Raw genomic sequence first — 14,398 nt, forward strand, 5'->3', positions numbered from 1 at the left:
ATGCATTGTCAATGTAACCCATATAGACAAGGTATTGAACCCTGAATTCAGCTGTAAGAACCATGACGGGCAATGCCGGAAAAAGATTCGACCTTGGCTCGCTAAGAGTAACATCAACGAGGGTATTACTAGTTGGGTGACTGGTTGATAATGCATGGAAGCGCTCTATGTGGATGTCAACAACAGCTGAGTTGACGAAGGATCAGGACCCGCTTAAGCAGGTAGCACGTCGTCATTTTTCCAGCTAACCGTTCACATGAGTAACAATTGTAGCTGAGAAGACAACTGGGATTTGTGGTATCAGCGAGCAATGAACCTGGAGTTCAAAAAGACATTTATCATCACCCGTTTACTTGACAGCAAATACCGACATATTCCTCTCAAAAGAAGAAAACTCGACAATTTTTATTAATAATATTGCGAAGTTTGGGTGGCTAGACACAGTCTTCCCGTTATTTTCGTCTGTGTTATCAAAATGGACTCAACACGAGTGCGCAGTTACAATTGCACCTCGAATGAAAACAGGGACGACTCAATTGGAAAGTTCCCCTTGTTGACTGATGGCTATTCTCCACCTTGCAGCAAATTCGAGTTGGAAACGAAACGCCACAACGTTTGTGTGGAAGGAGATCTCACGCCAGGAAACTTGTCAGAGTCCATTGTCATTTCAGCATGGGCATTGACCCTATCAATATATATTGGCACATCCAAAGTTTCCTTTCATGTCCTGCTCAAGGATGAATCCCAGTGGCGAACTTCGATATTCCATATAAATGCCAGTGAGAATCAGACACAGCAACAGTTCGTTCAGAAATCACACAGTTTGCTCCAGAAGCTTAAATCAGAGAGCATTTCGAATGAAGAAGTTGGAGACCGCGAGATTCTTGAACAACAAGTTAATACTGCAATTCTGATCGGTCATGTTTCGAGTAGAGCAAATTTATCAACCCTGAAATTTGTAAAGGTATTTCCATTTTCCCTCTACTGTTCAACACCGATAGTGGCTGACCAACGCACTTGAAGAAATTTATTACTCTAGATGCCATGGGCCCAACAGTAGGAACAGACTTCCGCCTGAGTTACCAGAACTCTATGCTTTCTGATAAGCAGGCAATGAACGTCGGTTCCACGTTTGCGAAAATCTTGTCAGGTTTTATACGAATTTCCAATAGACCGCTTGGTTCTCTGGAATACATGAGTCAGCTGCACATTTCTCAGCTGTGGAAGTTCAATAGTGGCATTTCTAAAGAACCATGGATGGAATGCTTCCATGCTGTCGTTGAGAGACATGCACGAGAAAATCCCCTATCTCAAGCAATCGATGCATGGGATGGGAAATTCACATACGCAGAACTGAATAATCTGTCAATTCTGCTAGCCAAATACCTTCAATCCCAAGGAGTTGGGCCCGGTAGCGTTGTTCCGATATCTTTCGAGCGTTCTGCGTGGGCGATCGTGGCTATGTTGAGCGTGTCAAAAGCTGGCGGCGCATTCGTGAGCATCCCACCATACTTGCCATCTGGTAGAAGAGAAGCAATGGTTCAAATGATATCTCCGTCAATCTTATTGACAACATCAGATTTTTGTCACCTCTGGGCCACTGGACCAAAATGCATTCCGATAGAGGGCAGCCGTATAAATTGTCTACCAACGTCCGAACTGCCCCTAATAACAAAATCCAAACCGGAAGATACCTTTTATATAATTTTCACCAGCGGTTCAACAGGGGCTCCAAAAGGGTGTATGGTATCCCATTCGTCGTTCTTGAATGGAGCTTTAAGAAAAGCCCCAGAATGGAAATTTGGACCCAAGCACCGTGTCCTTCAGATGCTAAGCCATACATTTGACATGAGCCTCCTTGAAATCTGTACTAGTTTAGGTTCTGGAGCATGTGTATGCGTACCCCGGACGGAGGAAATCGAAGAGAGCCTTGCAAATGCAATTAACAAATATAACGTCAGTCTCGCGGTCATGACCCCGTCACTTGCCAGACAGTTGGAACCTGAAGCAGTACCTGGACTACAGGTTCTCTGCCTCGGAGGAGAATCATTTCCTAAAGAGCTGGTCACACTGTGGTCCGAGCGAATCAACCTCTTTCAATTCTATGGCCCAAGTGAATGCTCAATCAATTCATCAACAAGAGCCATAACACACAAGAATACTGATCCATTGAATATTGGAGTTCCTAATAACGCAGCATGTTGGGTGGTATCCCCGGAAGACTACAACAAGCTCGTCCCTATTGGCGCCACCGGGGAGCTTTTAGTCTCTGGCGCTATTGTCGGCCAAGGCTATTATAAAAATCCTGTCAAGACTGCGGAATCATTTGTCCAGAACATCGCTTTTCTTCAAGGAGATCCTCACTACAGCAGCTGGCGCTGTTACAGGACTGGAGATTTAGTGAGATGGAACTCGGATGGGACGCTTGTCTTTTGTGGGCGTTTAGATAGTCAGGTAAAGCTCAATGGTCAACGCCTTGAGCTGGGTGAAGTAGAATACCATTTGACTCTCGAGCAAGAAGTCGGCCATGCAATGGCGATGGTTCCAAGGACAGGACGATGTAAGGATAATTTGATGGGAATAATATCCATAAAGTCATCACCTCCTGTCGACAGCAACGACGAAATATCAACTCTTCAAGGTGCCTTGGTTGATCAAAGTATACAATCCATCCGGAAACGATTACAAAATTCTCTTCCAAGGTATATGGTTCCGACTATATGGGCGTGTATCCTTCGGATGCCTATGTCTGTATCTGGAAAAATTGATCGTGTTAGAGTACGCCGATGGGTTGAAGAAATGTCAGAAAGCACATTTCGTGAGATAACTGGGGGTATACAACAACCTGAAGACAGGAAGCCTTTGAGTAAGATGGAACAGTTTGTCCAAAATATATGGAGTTCTGTTCTTGACTTGTCACCACAGGATGTTGGTCGTCATCAATCATTCATACAACTTGGTGGCAGTTCTATCCTAGCCCAAGAAGTTGTAGCAAAATGCAGGAAGGAAGGTATAGGGCTGACAATGACTGATATTTTGACTTGCAATGGTGTTGCTGGAGCGGCATCCTTGACAACAGCACTTGGGAACAATGAGTCGCAGACAAGGCTGCTTTCCTCCACTTCCACACCAGCGTGGCGAAAACTTCGAGAAAAGTACGATTTGTCTCGCCTAGGGGTTTCACATATAGAGGATATTGAAGATGTGTATCCTTGCACACCTATGCAAATAGGTATGTTCCTCGGCCAGATTCGGAAACCAGGCTCATATCATCTTCGATTCTTCTATAAACCGATTGTGAAGGGTGGGAAATTGCCAGAACTCGGAAGGATTAAATCAGCCTGGCACCGAGTTGTGTCTCACCATACCTCATTGCGGACAGTATTTGTGGACGACCTGGGAGTCGGTGCCGAGTACCATTCCATTGTATTGCGCAACGCCCCGGTAGATGTGTGTATAGACGAAGTCCCAGCGAATCTTTCACCCTCTGAGGCTATGGAAACATTTACCAAGTCAATCAAACGATTTGCAAAGCGTTCAACGTTCCATAGAATATCCCTATGCGTATGTGGTGACAAGGTCACATACCTCATGATAGAGATATCCCATGCCTTAGTTGATGGTGCTGCCATGGAGAACCTGATGAGAGATTTTGCAACTGTCTTCGATGACGGACAGCTCCTGTACCAGCCACAGCCATATCGAGAATTCGTAAAATACGTGGCTTCGCAAAACAATGAGGCCAGTGCTAGGTACTGGACGACGTATCTTAAAGATTGCCCGCCCTGCATGATACCCATCGGTAAACAGATGATGTTTGACGACCTGCCCACTCGCTTCTTGAGAAAGGACTTCGTCTACGAGAAAAGCAGTGATTTTCTAGCCAAGTGCAAAGAAAGACATATAACAGTGGCATCAGCTGTTAGGGTTGCTTGGGCATTGGTCCTCAGGGCATATATTGGGTCCAATGACGTATGTTTCACTTATGTTGCTGCTGGTAGAGATGTACCCGTGAAAGATGTGAACAAAATGGTTGGACTATGCCTAAGCATACAGCCTTGTCGAGCACAGCTCTGCACTGGCACAACGTTCGTATCTCTTGCGGAAAGAATGCAACAAGAATATATCGAAAGCATGCCATACCAACACTATCCTCTAACGGAACTAAAGGCGAGGTTATATCCGAAAGGCAGTGAGGCTATGTTCAACACGGCCGTTTCCATGGAGTGGACTGCTCGAACTGACCCATTTTATAACACTTCCATTGCATTCGAGGAGATTAGGGAGCAAGATGACCCGACGGAGGTAAGGTTCAATGCACTGAATTCCCCTAGACCATTACTGATGATGCAGTAGTATGATATTGTTGCCAACGTCGAAATTGTCGACAGTATCATGAAGCTGGGCTTTTTATATTGGCCATCTTTCAGTGACATAGATGTGATACATATTGCAAATGCTTTTAAAAAGGCATTGAATCGTTTGCTGGACTCTGCGGATAAATCGGTGGAGACCATCTCGTTGGATGGTAAGCATGAATTTCATGCCATGAAGTCTTCAGACCAGAAGTCACTGCATCACACAGAAACGTGTGTATTTGAAGCTATAGAGAGACAAGCTATGGCACAGTTGAATACTCAGGCGGTGGTATCTTGGGATGGAGAATACTCTTATGGCCAGCTTACTAAATACTATACCACCTACGCGAAGTATCTTGTCGAGCAAGGAGTCAACAACGGAGATATCATTGTCGTATGTCTCGACAAATCTTGCTGGTCTGTCATAACAATATTGGCGATTCTGAAAGCAGGTGCCGTCTTTGTTGCCACAAACCCCCTTCATTCTCAGCAGCGACTCGAGAGTGTAGTGAATCATTGCCAGGCAAAGCTCATCATCGTCGAGCCTAGATATTCCTCGCTTTTCGAGACGGTTGATACGCCAACAGTTGTAGTGAATAAGGAAACAGTAGAGAGGGCCCTACTTTCAACAACACTTCCAACAATTCATGACTCTGATATAGCGACGATCGTTTATACTTCAGGAACCACTGGGTTGCCAAAGGGAATTATCATCGATCACGGCTCCCTGTGCACAAGCGTGCTCCAAGGACATGGAAAACGCTATGGATTCGACGAAGAGACTCGTGCACTGCAATTTGCTGCTTTCACGTTCGACGCTTGCTTGCAGGAAATCGTTACCGTTCTATCTCATGGAGGATGCGTATGTGTTCCGTCAGAGGATGCGCGTCTATCAGATCTTGCAGGTTGCATAACCCAAATGCGAGTGAATTTAGCGCTCCTCACACCAACTGTCGCGAGACTCATTAGATCTCAGGATGTCCCCTGCCTGAAAAGGATGATATTGTGTGGAGAGCCAATGTCTCGCCAAGACCTAGAAGCATGGGCAGGAACGGTTACCCTCTACAATGGATACGGACCAGCTGAAGCAACTATATGCGTCTCCATTAGCGGTCCTCTGAACGTATCGGATGACCCTGCCAATATAGGATACGCTGTAGATGGAACACGACTTTGGATAACCGAGGCAGCAGATTATAACCGTCTTGCCCCTGCCGGATGCATCGGAGAACTGGTCATTGAGTCGCGTCAGGTCAGCCGAGGATATCTACACGATGTAGAGAAGACGAATGCCATGTTTATCAACCCTGCCTGGCTGCCGGGATGTAAGATATATAAAACAGGTGATCTGGCAAAGAGAAACCCAGATGGAAGCCTAACATACTGTGGTCGCAAAGACACACAGGTTAAGCTACGTGGACAGCGAGTGGAGCTTGGAGAGGTTGAATACCATGTGTGTGAATGCTGGACAAATGCATCAGGGGTAGTAGCTGAGGTTATATACCCGACGGGAGAAGAGAAGGCGACATTAGCTGCATTCATCTGCACTAGCGATGCACAAAGCAATCCACTCGGTGATCTCGATGGACCCGAAGAACCCAAAACTGGGTTGTCTCCGGTTTGGGTATCAAAGGAGTTCATTGAGCAACTAGAAGATCGGCTGCCATGTTACATGGTTCCGTCCATATTTTTCACAATACCTTTCGTACCCCTCACCCTGAATGGAAAGACAGATCGCCAGCACCTCCGTGATATCGGTTCCAATTTCACTAGTGAACAGCTTGCCCGTGTAAGCGATCACCAGAATAATTCCAAACGTACGCCGTCAGGAGCCAGAGAACGGACACTGCAGCAATTGTGGAGTTTCGTTTTGAACATCGACAGGAGCCAAATAAGCTTAGACGATAGCTTCTTCCGCTTGGGTGGGGATTCAGTCTCAGCAATGAGGCTGGTAACAACTGCAAGGAAATCCGGTATTAACCTGACAGTGGCAGACGTATTCCGTCACCCTCATATCGATGAACAAGCCAGGATTGCATCTTCATCCTCCAACAATATTTTGAAGACTCTGATAGGCAAGCCGTTTGCACATGTCCAGAGAAAGGACTTGGAGAGAGTTGTTTCTTTGGTAGGGCTTGGGCCCTACGCTAATATTGCGAGTGACATCGAAGATATCCTTCCAGCGACCGATTTACAGTCATTTTATGCCTCACGCGTAGCTGAAGCTTCAAGGGACGCATTAAATTATTTCTACCTGAGATTTGACAACACCCCTGATGTCACCAGGCTGCGTCACGCTTGTCAAAGCATTGTCGACCAATTTCCAATATTGCGTACAATATTCATACCGACCCAAGGCAGGACTTATCAAGTTGTCATTCGAAGGCTTCAGGTACCTTTAGAGATTCACAACAGCGTGAAGAACTTAAGCAAGGCAAGCGACCTATTTTGCCTCCAGGATCTGGAAAACAAAATCATTTCAGGCTCGCTATTCTTATCTTTCACACTGATTCGACATGCGATATCTGGGTCTCAACTTATCATCCGTATGTCCCACGCACAGTATGACGGCATGTCGTGGCCATTAATTCTTCGATGTTTCCAAGAATCATATGCTGGAGTTCCACGGAGCCCAACTCAGTCATTTTCAGGTTTCATCTCATACACCATTGGGAAAGTGAGTGAGTCAAGGAAATATTGGACAAATCTTCTCCAAGGGTCACATATGACGCAAGTTTCCGCTAGATTTATGATGGAAACCCCCTTGCAAAGGGTGGAGAAAACCCATGTTGAAAAAACAGTGGAGTTGCCAATCCCGCCAAAGGGCGTCACTGTCGCGTCACTCGTGAGTTCAGCATGGTCACTTGTCCTCAGACAAATAACAGGCAAGAGGGACGTTGTGTACGGATTTGTCGTTGCTGGGCGAAACATCGGTATGCCACAGATACAGGAGGTTGTTGGCCCATGCATGAACACAGTTCCTGTCAGAATATGTTTCAGCTCTATGCGGACAACAATAGATCTCCAGCGCCATACAATGAATCAGTACCTTGCTATGGGAGATGCCGATTCCTTGGGTTTCCAGGATATTGTGGAAAACTGTACCCAATGGCCAAGCGGTACCAAGCTTGACACATTACTTCAGTATCATGACATTGACGAAACTCCAGTGGTTACATTGAGCGCCGGCCCAGATTCCGAACCTTGCAGTGCACAGCTAGACTGGTTCCGAAAACCATACGCCGCACCCACAAACATTGAGGTATCTGCTCGTCCAAATGGCAAAACACTTGGAATCACGGTCTCTAGTGATGGCAGTTTGCTAAGCACTGAGTCTGCCACGGCAATCCTGACAATGTTCGAAAGATCTATTAGAATACTTTCTAACGGTCGTGCAATTCCGTTGGATTCGATCAATCTTCTCGCTGTTGCAGCCTGCCGGAACCAGCCCAAGATTCCCGATCTCTGTCCGCCAGCTTACTTAACATTTCAGCTGTTGAGTCTGATGCTTGGATCATGAATCTCTTATACATATCTATTTAGTAGAAGGGTGGTTTGTCTTTTGTTTGACGTTGTCGTTGACATGCAGTTGGCTGAGGTTGAAACTTTCAGCACGTTTCCTCGCGCTAGAAACACATGACACCAGCTTCTGTAAACCAGTCGAGCTGACTAATTAATTACTAAGCGCGCGGTTGACAAATACAATTATGGTAGTGAAAAGGGAGTTCTTATTGGTCTAAATCGTTAATTGGTCGACAAGTGAGTTTAAAACGTATTCAGCTGATTACTATGACAATTTCTGCACTGTACCGAGTACACACCCGCTAGTCATCGCTTATACAAGTAGGTATGATTAACGTGGTATCTTATTTCGCAAACCCATGCCCTCGCTCTTGAGCAAAGGTCATATTAGGCAAATGATGACTTTTCTTATGCAGGGAGAGCTCAAGCCGAGTGCTCGCTCGCCTTTCCTGATGACACCGTGGCCGAGGTAATATTGAGAGAAGAGTCAGAGCAAACCACCACTATTAGAGTCAAGTATGAAATCACAGCGCCTACCACTAGTATCATAGCAGTTATCAACGGGTTAAGGAATCCGACTCGACAATACCCGTTGAGAGTCATATACCCATCCCTCGAAGAATTCCCTTTATTTGACCGGATCAGCATACACGAGTTGGCAGATAAGGTGGAAATAGCAGCTGGGATGTTCCAAGTTGCTAGCAGTCTAATGAAGGAGAGTACCAAGATACGCATGGGTATATCGGAAGCAATATCGAATCTACTGGTGTCTGCGGGCAATGCGTCTAATTGCTTGACGGAAACGCATACTCTGTACCGGCTAGTACTCATCCCAATCAATGTGATCCTCGTAATAGCCGGATTTCTGGGGATTTTTCGCTTGTACCACTAACTAGCTAATCACAGCGAAAAGCAACACTTAGCAAATTCCTTTATCAGAGCCAGATGTGCTTACTAAGATGGAAAAGACGATGCCCCTGCAAAAAGATGCGTTCTGGGCTTGCTGCACCTAGCCTACGGTGGAAAATTCCAGCCCCAAAAGACAACTAGCCAGGGTGAAACAGGCTATTGACGAGCTGAGAGTGAGGCGCTCCCGTCACAGCCCCAGATCACGTGTAGTTAGGCCATTGGGGAGTGCCATCTCGTTCCAGGCCGTTTGATAATTGAGGCCCTTGTTCGGGGAGAAAAGGTGTTAAATGCACCGCCGTTCCTGGCTCGCCCTCTGCTGGAAGTCTTTCAGGAAGAGTGACTTCACTCGCACCTGGGCAATGAGAAATTCTAGGCATTTACCATAGCAGACAAACCCCTAAGCCTCTACGATGCTGTTTTACCAGTCAATTCTACTCCTCTGTTCATGGGTTTCGGAAGGATGCCTCAATCAGCAAGCTCCTCTGGATCTCGATTCTCGTTCCGTATATCTCCCGAGTACTGCCTTCGAAGAGAAAGTGAATTGGGCTTTGGAGCAGTTTAAAGTACCGGGCCTTGCAATATCGTTTATAAATGGTAGTAGAGTATTCACGAAAGTCAGCAATGTCCCTTTCACTTTTCTTCTACTCATTCCAACTTTATTCTGCAGTATCAAGGTCGAAATTTTGGCTGCTTAGATCTTCATAGGGGTATGGTGTTGCAGATCTTGCTACCTCACAGCCGGTGTCAGAACACACCCTCTTCTTTGGTGGGAGTACAACCAAAGCCTTTACAGCAGCGTTGATATCAATTCTCGTGGACGACAACGAGAACTTCCCAGAGATACAATGGGACGCAATGGTTCACAGCATTATTCCAGACGATTTCACCCTGAGTGATCCATGGTTTACTACGCAAGTTACGGTCGAGGATATGCTCTCACACCGGTCTGGCATGCCACGCCATGACTGGGTCTGGTTTGCCAACATGACGCTGCAGGAAGCTGTGAGGAAGATGAGATACCTTCCACTTACATCGACTATTCGTACAAAGTTTAACTACTGCAACTTGATGTACATGGCTGCTGCTCATTTGATCGAGACTAAGACGGGGCAACTTTTCAAGGATGTACTGCGCGAGCGTATCCTAGAACCTCTAGGGATGACAGAAACATACGTTTCTTTGTCCGACGCCCAGGCTGCTGGTGGAGAAATTGCACGAGGGTACTTTCTCAATTCAACGGGACAGCTACAAGATACGGACTTATCGTTCCATGAGAGTATCAGAGGTGCAGGAAACATCATTACTTCGGCAGTGGATTATGCAAAGTGGGTTCAGGCAATGATACAACGAAGTCCGCCAATCTCACCTGCAGGGTATACTGCCATTCTGGGTGGACACACCATCATATCTCCAGAACCAATGGCTCCCGATACATCCCCGACCTTGTACGGGTTTGGATGGTTTTTGCGTACATATGCTGGAGAAGTGATAATCCAACATCCGGGTGGAATTGAAGGGTTTGGCAGCCTTGTGTGCTTCCTACCTAGAAAGAGGATTGGATTTGTTATCCTAGGCAACAATATGATAGGGACAAACGCAGCTGTCACATTGCTTGGAAACCATTTAATCGACGATATTCTCGGAATCCAGGAAAGACACCGTCCAAATTGGCGAAAGAGGTAATTTCATGCAATAACCTATCCACAAACCATATAAACGTCCAAAAGTACTTACCGATGTTGTAATTTTATAGAGCCGAAGCCACACTAGAGAACACCAAGATTTCTCCGCGAGTCTTGGATGATCTCTATCCACGCATCCCTAGTCCGCCTCTTCCTCCTCCATTGAAACTATCAGAATACGAGGGAACCTATACACACCCTGCCTATCCAACGCTGAAAGTAACAACTGACTGCCCCAGCCACTCACTTTTCCCTAAGGTGTCCGGCAAACGAAAGCTAGGGCCTTATCGCCTCTGTGCCAAACCCTTACACAGCGCGTTCGGCAGTTCGGCACTGGTTCTGGAACTCAGGCATGTCACGGGTGATTTCTGGGTAGTGGGGACGTTGATGTACGGTGCCACTTCAGCCACGAGGGGGAGATTCGTCCTGAGCCCAGAGGGAGTTATCAACCAGATTTCCATTGAGATGGAGCCGACTATGGCGTTAGAGCATAAGGGTATACATTGGAAGAAGACGACTTAGCCACACCACTATCGCTTCATGCTACATGCAAATGTACTGTGGAGGAGGCATATCAGCATATACTAAGTATTTAGCGGCCCTTGGGAAATATATAGCCTGGTTAACATTGGACAATGGTTTCGATAGCTAGATAATATACTCCATATTGAGTATCAGTTTAAATAGGATTCTCTGTATTTTCTAGATAGTTCAACTAACCAGGCCTACGGCAGGGAGAGCAGAGAGGCTTGGCCCGGTTATGGAGTATTTGTGGGGCTTTCTAACTAGTTATTATTGTGGCTTGACTGGGCAATCTTCAACTAGTTAACTAACTACTCCGTAGTTAGTTTCTTTTATGTCACACCAAGTTGTTTCAACTTCCAACGCCCATTACTCCGCGGCTGCTCAATGGATGCCCGTATCCCAATTATCATAATAACAAAGATCAAGTCGAAAATCGTTATAAGATTCTCTTTTCGGGCGCGCCCTTTAACACGTCTCGCCGTCGCGGTTTCTCGGAATTCAGATCTCAGCCCTTGGGTCCCCAGGCCATTAACTACGTGATCCCTCGCTGCAATTCAATAGAATGAGTAGATGTCCTGTTCTTATACCATCTCAGATATTGTGGAATCTAACAGAGAGCGTGAACCAACAATGTGCAAGAAGAACGAGGATAATATCGCGCCTACACAGCTCCATCTGGACTACCCGAGTTGGACTACAGGATGAGCAAGCGGATTCATATAATAGCTCCATTTAGGATGGCCAAAATAACTGCTAGACAAAACTGAGGGCCTTACCATATACCCGGCCATCCTCTTCAAAACATTATGATTTATGCAGCGCTTAATCAAGGCCAAAAATTTAATCCTGGCGCCTATACATAACTAACCAAGATTGTGGCTGCATATCTCTGACTCGAACACCATCTGAAAATGAGTGATACCCGGCTCAGTTCAAACAACATCTACGTCACAGTAACTCACGCTATAGCTCACTTACTTGGTTCAAACCTCCCGGACTTAAAGTCTCCTTGTTTCCATGGTTATTGGGACTACCCACCGATAGCCCTCTTTTGCACCAGAAATTACTGACGTAACTAACCCAATATTCAGTCTTAACACAAAGATATCGCTCGCCAATATATTTCACACATCATCGTGAGTCGCCGACGTGCTGTGGCGCTCAATTTACAAGAGCAAAGACAAAAGCTAAATTGCCCCAAGCGAGATTTACCACTGTACGGTGACTTTGCTCAGTTATGGACGCTACAAGAAAATTTCAGCAAACCCTATGGTTGAGTCACGGCTTTACCTAACCCATTAACTAAGGAGTTATATCTAAGGCAGCTCGTTGCTAATAAAGTTATAACTTCGATTGTTGTTTGACTATTTGACTACCCATCAAACTGCCAACCCAAAAAGCGAGGAGTATGTCATTCCAAGCCTGGTCAATAGCAGAGTCAATGACGTCAAAGGCTCGAAAAGATATATCAAGAGCGCAATCGCCCATTATGCCCAAAAAAAATACATCTCACCATTTATTCATATCACTACTACGGATCACCTACTACAGCTGTCACAAAAACTACCGCCGAGAGAATACAAGGACCACAAAGGCACCACGAAAAAGACTTACCAAGATTTAACTCATTGACTTGCATCAAACCGTTGAACCAAAGAGGTAAGTAAGCGTATCAGCTCATGGAAAGAGAATATACCTCTTTATTAACTATTGTTTAACAGTAACAATGGACGCCTGCATCCGAGTGATACTGCAGATACTCATGTTACTATGGCCTACGTTCTCTAGGACCACCGGACCCCAGGCTGCTCAACCCCAGGCTGCTCAACCTCAGGCTGCTCAACCTCAGGCTACTAAATCCCAGGCCGCTAAATCCCTGGCCGAATTTCTGAACGACGAATCCCTGGACGCTGATTCTCCGGACGCTGGTTCTCTGGACGCTGATTTCCGAGACGCTGAATCCCTGAACGCTGAATTCCTGAACGCTGAATCCCTGAACGCTGAATCCCTGAACGCTGAATCTCAGGTCATTAATAAATCCTTTCCCCGGAAAATTCTAGCGCCTATACATGCACTCCATGCCGATGCAATATATTGCATTGTTTCATCGCTGCCACCAGCTGACGCCGCTGCATTTGTTCTCGCATCCAAGTCCTTTTGGCAAGCTGCGGGTGGGCAAAGAGTCGTCAATAGACTGTCGAAACCTAGTGACAGTCGTATAGATTTCCTGGAGAGGATTGAAGCCCAATTTCCTGAACATGTGCTCTGCTACCGTTGTCAGATATTCCATACCCAGTGCAAGAAAAAGCCCCTTTTAAAGCCAGGTCAATGCGATACAGAAACTGCCATTCATTTTTTCGGGCCTAGGGATGAAAGGAACATTCCGTGTCTGCTATATAGACAGGCGAAAGAGGTCATGAACCATTATCGGTTCGGTCCTACGCATGGTCGGTGCGCGGCTGCAGCTATGAATATCAACACCTTTTACTTGAAACCCCACGGTGAATACTGGTCAACTAAGGGTGTCTGGAATTTCGATATCAAACTTATATCTAATAACTTGATTCTAAAAGAAGACGTATGGATTATGTATCGAGCATCGTTTCCACATGATGCATCTGACTATTTGAATGGCTTCAAGAAACACCTGCTGCCTGAAATTACGCTACGTAGCCAGGCGAGTGACTGTTACTACTGTTACCGATGTCCCTTAAGCCATTCGGAGAGAGAATTTCGAATCTCCCGTCTACGATATAAACCCAGTTGTATATTGATTCGAAGCACCACTTGGGAGAATCTCGGGGCCTGCAAAAACTCCGAAGGAAGCTTATGGGAGCATGGAACCGAGTTTTCTCCCTGCAATTTTGCCCGGGTTGACATAGAACCTAGAGATCTCAAGTACAAACACCATTTCGACTCCGAATTGCCCTCTCGAGATTATCGGGGAAAGGAGATTGATTTTTGGTGATCTATTAAAGACTGAAACTGTTTGCCGAAGAGTTCCCACTGACTCAAAGCGAAAACTCCTAACTACTATCCAGCAACTATAGGCATACCTCCATGATCCCTCCCTTACGACCACTTCTCTCCTGGCGCCTGGCCCCCCTTTTTATGTTATATATCAGAGCAGACAGCTCGCTTGCAGATAAAGACGAAATGACTGCTAATTGCAATCCCTCCTTCCCCAGCTTGGTCCCTTGAAAGGCAGGAGCATTTCATGACCTTCCAAGATATCAATCGCTCCTTCTTGATGCTCATATTTACTAGGCAACTCCCTGGCTCTTTCCTCTAAATTACTCCTCCTGTTCGTTCCTGCACTCTCAACTGGCCACTTCTTTCCTGTTGTCACCAAAGGCATGGTCGTGCCTTCCAGGATACCAGTCGATCCTTCTCATCAACCTG

General features: G+C 46.0%; 3 protein-coding genes across 3 annotated transcripts; all 3 read left to right on the forward strand.

Annotated features, from left to right (window-relative positions):
• Positions 1 to 475: 475 nt before the first annotated feature.
• ARB_04984 (uncharacterized protein) lies at positions 476 to 7,878 on the forward strand (the record flags this gene model as incomplete). Its single annotated transcript, XM_003016646.1, has 3 exons — positions 476 to 964; positions 1,024 to 4,305; positions 4,357 to 7,878. 3 exons carry the CDS (start codon positions 476 to 478, stop codon positions 7,876 to 7,878), a joined length of 7,293 nt encoding a protein of 2,430 aa, XP_003016692.1.
• A 1,321-nt stretch (positions 7,879 to 9,199) lies between these two features.
• Positions 9,200 to 10,993, forward strand: ARB_04985 (uncharacterized protein; the record flags this gene model as incomplete). Its single annotated transcript, XM_003016647.1, has 3 exons — positions 9,200 to 9,325; positions 9,495 to 10,468; positions 10,543 to 10,993. The coding sequence occupies 3 exons, from the start codon at positions 9,200 to 9,202 to the stop codon at positions 10,991 to 10,993; spliced, it is 1,551 nt and encodes a 516-aa protein (XP_003016693.1).
• Positions 10,994 to 12,722: 1,729 nt separating this feature from the next.
• On the forward strand, positions 12,723 to 13,964 carry ARB_04986 (uncharacterized protein; the record flags this gene model as incomplete). The annotated part of the gene is made up of 1 exon (XM_003016648.1): positions 12,723 to 13,964. One exon carries the CDS (start codon positions 12,723 to 12,725, stop codon positions 13,962 to 13,964), a length of 1,242 nt encoding a protein of 413 aa, XP_003016694.1.
• Between the last annotated feature and the right edge of the window lie 434 nt (positions 13,965 to 14,398).

This window comes from Trichophyton benhamiae (genome assembly GCF_000151125.1).
Source record: "Trichophyton benhamiae CBS 112371 chromosome Unknown contig01989.5, whole genome shotgun sequence".
NCBI classification, from domain to species: Eukaryota; Fungi; Ascomycota; class Eurotiomycetes; order Onygenales; family Arthrodermataceae; genus Trichophyton; species Trichophyton benhamiae.